Source organism: Trachemys scripta, chromosome 14, assembly GCF_013100865.1.
Source record: "Trachemys scripta elegans isolate TJP31775 chromosome 14, CAS_Tse_1.0, whole genome shotgun sequence".
NCBI classification, from domain to species: Eukaryota; Metazoa; Chordata; order Testudines; family Emydidae; genus Trachemys; species Trachemys scripta.
The window spans coordinates 40,925,732-40,934,535 of record NC_048311.1 but is presented as its reverse complement, the minus strand read 5'-3'; the positions used below and the strand labels follow the sequence as shown (position 1 = coordinate 40,934,535).

Here is an 8,804-nt window from a genome sequence, read left to right as displayed (position 1 = left end):
AGGGGGGTGGGAGCCAGGACTCCTGGGTTCTCTCCCAGCTCTGAGAGGGGAGGGGGGTCTAGTGGTTAGAGCGGGGGGGCTGGGAGCCAGGACTCCTGGGTCCTCCCCAGGTCTGGGTGGGCCATGGGGGTCCCGGGGAGGCTTCGTACCCTTTGTGTTCTCGCCTGCCCCCACCAGCAGCTGGTAGAAGATGTGGAAGGTTCTCTCGTCCTTAGCCTGGCGGATGGCGCGAGATTTCTCCAGCAGGTCTGAGCCCGATGTTAAGGAAAGGAGCGTGGGCCCTGGGATCAACCCCCCTCCCACAGGGAGGGGGAATCACCCCCACACGCAGCCCCAGAGCCCCCCATACCTCAGGGAGGGGGAATCACCCCCACACGCAGCCCCAGAGCCCCCCCCCGTACCTCGGGGAGGGGGAATCACCCCCAGCCCCGAGCCCCCCCGTACCTCAGGGAGGGGGAATCACCCCCAGCCCCAGAGCCTCCCCGTACCTCAGGGAGGGGGCATCACCCCCCCAGCCCCGCCACACACCTTGCTAGGGGCCATGTGCCCTGCCCACCCCCCTCCCATCCTGCCCCCCAGCCCAGAGGATACATGTCTCTATATTGGCTCCAACAATGTAGCCGGCCACGTCAAAATTGATCCGGATGAATTTACCCTGGGCGGGGGAAAGAGTGCAATGGAATTGATGTTGCGGGGCGGAAGGACTCCTCTGCCACCCCCAGGATCCCCACACCCAAACCTGCCCCTTCCCCCGAGGACCCCACACTCCTACCTGCCCCTTCCCCCGGCCCCCCATGCCCCAATCTGCCCCTTCCGGCCTGCCCCTTCTCCCGAGGCCCCCACACTCCTGCCTGCCCCTTCCCCTCATTCCCCCCCCCAGCCCTGCTGTCCCCCGGCACTCACGAATCGGGAGGAGTTGTCGTTTTTCACTGTCTTGGCGTTGCCGAAGGCCTCCAGGATGGGGTTGGCCTGAAGCAGCTGCCGCTCCAGCTCGCCCTGCGGGGAGAGGGCCGGGGTCACGCCGGGGGGGGGGGCGCTGGGGGGCAGGGAGCTCCCGGCTGCCCCAGCCCCACCTCTCCCAGCAGGGGGCACTATTATATGGGTGACCGCCCCCGCTCCCGGGATTTGGGGGTTAACCACAGGAACCGCAGGGCTGGGAGCTACTCACGTAGGAGACGGGGCCGGAGCTCTGTGGCGGGGTCACACGCACATGAGATGGGGGGGGAGGGACGACAAAACACAAACAGAACCGGAGGGTTAGTCGGAGCGGCGACGAGGGAGGCGACTGAACAGGACAAAACGAGGCAACAGCGACACAGACCGGGAATCGACCCTGCCCCCACACTAACCACCGGCCCCCACCCCCCTCCCCAAGTGGGGGAGAGAACCCAGGAGTCCTGGCTCCTGGCACTGGGGCAGATGTAACAAAAAAGCCTTTGTCAAAGACAGCCCAAAAAAACAAAAAAAAGCCAGCCAAAGAAGCAAAAGACAACTCAGTGAACTGCGCCCCAAGGGGGCGGGGCTATGGGTAGCCAATCAAAGGGCAGGAATGGCTGAGGGCAGGCGGGCAGGCAGGTGGCACACGATGCATCCACTTGCCGGGTGCTTGGCCATGTTCGGTGACTCCAGCTGGAGGCAGCAAGACAGGGGAGAGGGGAGGTTACTGCTGGAGGACGCGGGTATCCCACTTCACCCACCAACGGCCCCCTCCAGCCACGCTGCCAGCAGTCAGAACACAGCCGCCTCCAGGGCGCTAGGGCTGGTTATATGGGGACCCCTCGCCCGGATGCAGACCCTCTGGAGTGGGTCACGGGGCCTGGCTATACGGGGACCCCTCACCCAGCACTGGGATGCAGCGTCTCTGGGGTGGAACCCAGGTGTCCTGACTCCCACCCCCCACCCTCTCAGCACTGGATAGCTCTAACCCTCTCACTTCGGCCCCAGACCCACCTTCCTCATTGCCCCAGGGACTCTGGGGTAACACACAGGGCAGGAACATAGCTGGGGGGGGGGGGCACATCAGGGTGGGGGGGAGCTGGCAGGGCCTAGACACAGGTGTGGGGGTGGGGAGCGGTGGGTTTATATGAGCAGCTGGGGGGGAGGAAGGGACCCTGAACTGGCCAGGTGGGCATCTGAGCTGGCACAGGTGATGAGCCCCAGTAGTACCCGCCCACCCCCGCAGGGAGCACCCACCCCAGCACCCATGGGTGCCCAGTGCCAGGTCGGCGCAGCTGGACTCTCACCGGGACGCTCTGCTCCTTGCGGGCCTTGTGGGAGGAGGCCACGTGGGCCAGGTACTGGATCACCTTCTTGGTGTTCTCCGTCTTCCCGGCGCCGGACTCGCCCCTGCAACAGCACCAGGCCTGCGGTGATGGGCATGGGCCAGAGCCACCCCCCCGGCAGCCACATGGGGCAGCACTACACACACAGCCCAGCAGGGGGCAGCACTGGGTGCACACACACGCACACACACACACCCCAGCAGGGGGCAGCGCAGGGCACACACATATACACACACACACACACACCAGCAGGGGGCAGCGCTGGGCACACACACACACACACACACACACACACACACCAGCAGGGAGCAGCGCTGGGTGCACACACAGAGCCCAGCAGGGGACAGCGCTGGGTGCATACACACACACACACACACCAGCAGGGGGCAGCGTTGGTCTCTCTCCCGCACGCACACCCTCATCCCCCCAGCAGGGAGCAGTGCTGTGCGCACATACGCACACACACACTCAGAGTTTGTGACACTTACGTGCACAGGATGGATTGATCCTCTCGGTCTGTTGGAAGAGACAGGAAGTGAGTGTGGTGCTGCACACACCACCCAGCAGTGTCACCCCCCACCCACCCACAGCTCCCTCCTGAATATGGGGGGGGTGCGTCACCCGGCTGAATGTAACAGTCCCCGCCCTTGCTGCCCCAGAGCCCCCATTTCCCCAGCCCACACAACCCCCAGCACGGACACACACACACAGAGCAGAGCCCAGCCCCCCAGCAGGACACACACCCACACACCAGCAGAGGGCAGGGCTGGACACACACACACACACACACACACAGAGCAGGGCCCAGCCCCCAGCAGGGGCCACACACACACACACACACACACACAGGGGGCAGGGCTGGACACACACACACACACACAGAGCAGGGCCCAGCCCCCAGCAGGGGTGACACACACACACACACACACAGAGCAGGGCACAGCCCCCAGCAGGGGCGACACACACAGGGAGCAGGGCTGGACACACACACACACACACACACACACACACACAGAGGGCCTAGCTCCAGCAGGAGCAACACACACACACACACACACACACACAAGAGGCAGGGCTGGACACACACACACACACACAGCGGGGCCCAGTCATCAGCAGGGGCCACACACACACACACACACACCCTGCAGCATGCTGCGGTAGGCGGCCTCCGAGATGGCGTAGATGTGGGGCGGCATCTCATGGCGCTTCTTGCCCCGATACATCTCGACAATCTGCTCCGTGTAGATGGGCAGGTTCTTGTAGGGGTTGATGACCACACAGAACAGCCCTGAATACGTCTGGGGAGGGCAGAGAGAGAGAGTGGAGAATTAACAGGGGAGGGGCAGGGAGCCCGGACTCCTGGGTTCTCCCAGCAGCACCATTAGGACAGGGAAACTGATCCCTAGTAGTCAATTCCCAAGCAGGGCCGGGCGTTCGGGGGCCAACACAGAGGAAAGGGGTCGTGCCAGAGCGAGGGCCGCGGGTGCCCCCGTTCGGTCCAGCTGGCCCAGAGCCCCCTGGTGGTTGTTGGGGGGCAGGACCCTCTGCAAGGCCAGGAGGATGGAGACATGTCTGGGCTCTCTTTTGACCCCAACCAGCGCCCACCTGATCCCTAACGGGTGCACGGAAAGGGGGGAAGGGGAGATCGGGGGATCTGATGGGGGTTTGTATCCCCACTCCCCTCCCAGAGCTGGGGAGAGAACCCAGGCGTCCTGGCTCCCAGCCCCCCTGCTCTACCCACTAGACCCCATTTCCCTCCCAGAGCCGTAGAGAGAACCCAGGCATCCTGGCTCCCAGCCCTAACATCTGCTGCGTGCACGGCCCCCAGTGGCAGCTGGGCTCAGGGTCTGTAATTACAGGAGGGGCCACCCACCAATTAAATCCCAGCTAATTACAGAGCCGAGGGGCACTGGCCGGGAATGTCCCTGCCCCAGGCTGGGCGAGGTGCCCAGGCCAGCACAGCGGGGGAGGGGCAGATCCAAGCCCACCCACGGGCACCATGGGAGACCTCTGGCAACTCAAGAACTGACATGGTCTAAGCTCAGCGCTGGGACCAGGACGCCTGGGTTCCATCCCTGGCTCTGGGAGGGGAGTGGGGGCTATTGGTTAGAGCAGGGGGGCTGGGAGCCAGGACTCCTGGGTTCTCTCCCTAGCTCTGGGAGGGGAGTGGGGTCTAGTGGTTAGAGCAGGGGGCGCTGGGAGCCAGGACTCCTGGGTTCTGCGGGGGATGGAGTGTTTTTCTCCCTGTAGTACATTGGGGTTGGGGCCATGACCAGCTCCGGACCCATCCGTGGGACCCTGCAGTTGGTGATGAGCCCCAAATCCCCATGGAGGGAAGAGTGGGGCTGGACGCAGGTCAGGGGGGCATCGCTCCCGTGGGGGAGGGAGCGGAGCTGCCACCCCGTGACCCCATCTCATGCTAAGAAGGGACAGGCATGTCCTGAGCAGGGAAGGGTGACAGGCCGGGCTGGGGTGATGCCCGGGGGGGTTCAGTGGGGGACAGGCCGGGGGCACTGTGCTGAGGGAGACCTCCCTGGGGCGCTTTCCCCTCGGTGCCAACCCCGCCCTCCCCCGCAGGGCAGGACTCGCACCTGGCGCTGGGGCCCGCCCAGGCTCTCAGCAAACAGGTCGGGCCTGTCCTAGCCTGGCACCACGCCAACCTGCCCCACACCCAGCCCAGCTGAAGGGGGGCAGGGATCCGAGGCAACCTGCCCCTCCCCCCACAGCCAGCCGCCCCCGACCTCGGCTGCTGTGTCCTCTGCCCCCCACCTCACACTGCCGCAGGCCCAACCCCATCTGCCCCCTGCACTGCTCAACGTCCCACTCTGATCCCCAGCGTCCCCCCGCCCCCACGGGCATGGCCCTGTCGGGGCATCAGGGCCAGCCCTGATGGCTAGTGGAGAACGACCCCCGCTGGGACCCCCGCCCTGTAGCCCAGAGCCCCCAGCTGATCCCCCCCAGGACAGCCCCCCTGCTGAGTCCTCTGCCCCACAGCACAGGCCTCTTGCACCATAGCACAGCCCCCCTACCCCACAGCACAGCGCCCCCCGCTGAGCCCCCCACCCCACAGAATAGGCCCCCTGCTGAGCCCCCTGCCCCACAGCACAGGCCCCCTACCCCACAGCACAGCGCCCCCTACCAAGCCCCCTGCCCCACAGCACCAGCCCCCTGCTCCACAGCACAGCACCCCCTGTCCCACAGCACAGCACCCCCTAGTGCCACCCTGGGGCACCGGAGCCAGCGCTGGGCCCACGGCTCCCACGGGGCAGGGCTGCCCCTAACGGGTTCCCAGCCAAGCCCCTGGCTGTGCTCCGCCCCCCCCGGCCCATGAGCCAGCCCCATGGAATCCACCTGTCCCGCCCTTCACCCTGGCCCAGCCCTCCCTGCCCCGGGGCGAAGTACAGGCCGCTCCCTGCCTCCCCCAGCCCAGAGACGCGCCCAGCCCCACACCTGCCGGGACAGGCCAGGGACGGGGCGGGGTGACCCCTAGTGGGGACGTCAGGCAGCACAGGCCGGGGCAGCCCCCGGCAGGCACCAGGCGGGACCCCCTCTAGATGTCACCGCCTGGCCCTGCGGCTTCCCCCATCCCCCATCTCTCCCAGTCCCCATGACAACGGGGAGAGGGGGGCACATTGGGGACTCTTGGCTGCATCGGGGGGGAGGACGGGGGGGACAAGGGGCCTTTTCATATCGGGGGTGCTGGGAATCCTTGGTTCAGTGTGAGGGGGGGTCTAGTGGGTTAGAGCAGTGGGGCTGGGAGTCTGGACTCCTGGGTTCTCTCCCCGGCTCTGGGAGGGGTGTGGCGGGTTGGGCTCCCGGACGCCGGGGTCCCGCACTCACGTAGATGAGGCCGGAGTAGTAGCGGTCCTTGAGGTTGTGCAGCACGGAGGCCTCGTTGAGGCAGGTCAGCTCGGCCATGTCCTCCACCTTGGAGAACTTCGGGGGGTTCATCTTCTGCACCTCGTGTTTGGGCACCAGCACCTGGCGCCCGTTCTCCGCCAGCTCCACCAGCACCTCATCGCCCCGCTCGTCCCGCAGGCTGGCCGCCTCGAAGCCGTGCCGCTCCGAGGGCACCCACACCAGCCGCTTGGCCGTCCAGTCCGCCTGCGTGGCCGGGTTCCCCACCGAGTCCCGGTCCACAAATAGGTAGCGCTCGGCGGTGTCCCGCTGAGCCACCCGCGCCGCCATGGCTGGGGACGGAGGGAACCTGGGGGGGGAGAGGGGTGGGGTCAGTGCCGCAGGGAGACCCTCCAAGAACGCGCTAGACCATGCCACCCCCCTGAGAGACCCTACAATAACAAACCAGCCCCGAGAGACCCTACAATAACACACCAGCCCACACCACCCCCCTGAGACACCCTATAATAACAAACCAGTCCCGAGAGACCCTACAATAACACACTGGACCACGCCGCCCCCCTGAGAGACCCTACAATAACAAACCAGCCCCAAGAGACCCTACAATAACAAACCAACCCGAAAGACCCTACGATAATGCACCAGACTACGCTGGCCCCCGAGAGACCCTATAATAACAAACCAGCCCCGAGAGACCCTACAGTAATGCACCAGACCACGCCGCCCCCCTGAGAGACCCTACAATAACAAGCCAGCCCCGGGAGTCCCTACAATAACGCACCAGACCATGCCACCCCCCTGAGAGACCTTATGATAACACACTGGACCACGCTGCCCTACTGAGAGACCCTACCATAATACACCAGAGCACACCACAGCAGGAAGACCTACAATATCAAACCCAAGAAGCCACAGAGTGACCCTACAATAACAAACCAGCCTGTGCAGGCCTGAGAGGCTTTGCCAGACAGTGCCCCTCACTCCCGACCCACAGCTCCCTGCTGTCCCAGCCCTGGCCCCTCCCCTGCAGCTCTGCGGGTGCCCCTCACTCCCGACCTCCTTGTCACTACAGCTGAGACCGGCCAACTCACGGCATCCGCCAGCCCGATTCCGGCCCCATGGCAACCAGACCCAGTGATTCCCCCCCCACACCGCCCACCTGCCCTTCCTTCAGGGGGAGGGGCAGGCCCCCTGGCTCCCCCCCACCTTAGCCCATCACACACACACACACACACACACACACACACACACACACACACACGGTCTCCAGCTCACAGGTAACCCTAGCCTGGCACTAGGGGCCTCCCTGCCCCTCTCTCGGGGGGGGAGGTGGGGGGGAAATAAGCACCCAGGGGTCTGGGAATTTAAAACTCTTGGGCAGGGTGGGGGATTTCTCATTGTGATCTGTCCAGAACTGTTTGTTATTGTAGGGTCTCTCTGCAGGGGGCGGGGGGAAAGCCACATGGTTTGTCACGGTAGGGATTCTGGAAACTCTGGGGGCACAGACACAGGGGTTGTTATTGTAGGGTCTCTCGGGATGGCTGGGGTGGAGTACGCTGGGTTGTTATTGAGTAGCTGTGGAGTAGGGGGAGCCCAGGGCTGGGCTAGCAGGGGGCTGCGGGTCAGGAGTGAGGGGCTCTGACAGAGCTATGGGGTGAGCGGGGGCTGAATCAAGACTCTTGGGTTCTATCCCCGGATCCGGGAGGGGGAGGGGGTCTAGTGGTTACAGCAGGGTGGGGGCTGGGAGCCAGGACACCTGGGTTCTATCCGCGGCTCCGGGAAGGGAGTGGGGGCTAGTGGTTGGAGCGGGGCGGGGGCTGGAAGCCAGGACTCCTGGGTTCTCTCCCGGCTCTGCTACTTCTCCTGTCCCTCAGTTGCTTCGCTGGGGGGCAGCAGGGTCGGCCGGGGGAGGGGGCAGAGCTGCATTTCCCCATTCCCACAGCCGGGGGAATCCTGCCCCCCCTTCCCCCCGGCAGGACAAGTCCCAGCCTGCCCTCTCCCTGCAGGTGTTTCGCTCGTTGGGTGCACACAGGGGGGGGGGGGGGGGCCTGGCTCCAACCCCCGAAACTGGCCCTTCAGCTGGGGAGGGTTTCACCCCAGCCACCCCCTGCCCCAGAGTGGGGGACCTCAGAGCACAACCCAGGCTCTAATCCACCCCCCACCCCCGGGTGCGCCCCTCACCTGGCCAGGCCTGGGCAAGGCTCAATCCCGGCTTCTCAGCAGCAGCGCCCAGCAGAGCTGCCAGGTCGCGTCACTGAGACAGGGAGGAGACAGGAGGGAACTGCCAACCCCAGAGGCTGGCATGGGGCAGCTCCTGGCACTGGGGAGGGGAGAGCCCCAGCCCCGCCCCCGCTCTGACCCACAAGACCCCACCCTCCTCCGGGGGAGAGAACCCAGGAGTCCTGGCTCCGAACGGGAGGCCTGAAGACACTTGACTGATTCAGAGCCCATCACCACCAGAAACTGAAAATCCAGCTGTGGGTGGGGCCCAGAGCTGGGCTAGCAGGGGCTGCAGGTCGGGAGTGAGGGGCACCGGCAGAGCTGGGGGGAGCCCAGGGCTGGACTAGCAGGGGCTGCGGGTCGGGAGTGAGGGGCACCGGCAGAGCTGGGGGGAGCCCAGGCTGGGACAGCAGGGGGCTGCGGGTCGGGAGTGAGGGGCAC

At 65.5% G+C, this 8,804-nt stretch overlaps 1 protein-coding gene across 1 annotated transcript in view; it reads right to left on the bottom strand.

Annotated features, from left to right (window-relative positions):
- Positions 1–149: 149 nt before the first annotated feature.
- Positions 150–8,804, bottom strand: part of LOC117887057 (myosin-10-like) — a gene marked incomplete at its 3' end in the record, with an annotated part of 12,842 nt that continues 4,187 nt past the window's right edge. The window contains 8 exon segments of the mRNA XM_034789291.1: positions 150–248; positions 592–655; positions 904–996; positions 1,169–1,189; positions 2,244–2,346; positions 2,771–2,798; positions 3,427–3,583; positions 6,126–6,492. Coding sequence (XP_034645182.1) covers positions 150–248; positions 592–655; positions 904–996; positions 1,169–1,189; positions 2,244–2,346; positions 2,771–2,798; positions 3,427–3,583; positions 6,126–6,473 — 913 coding nt within the window.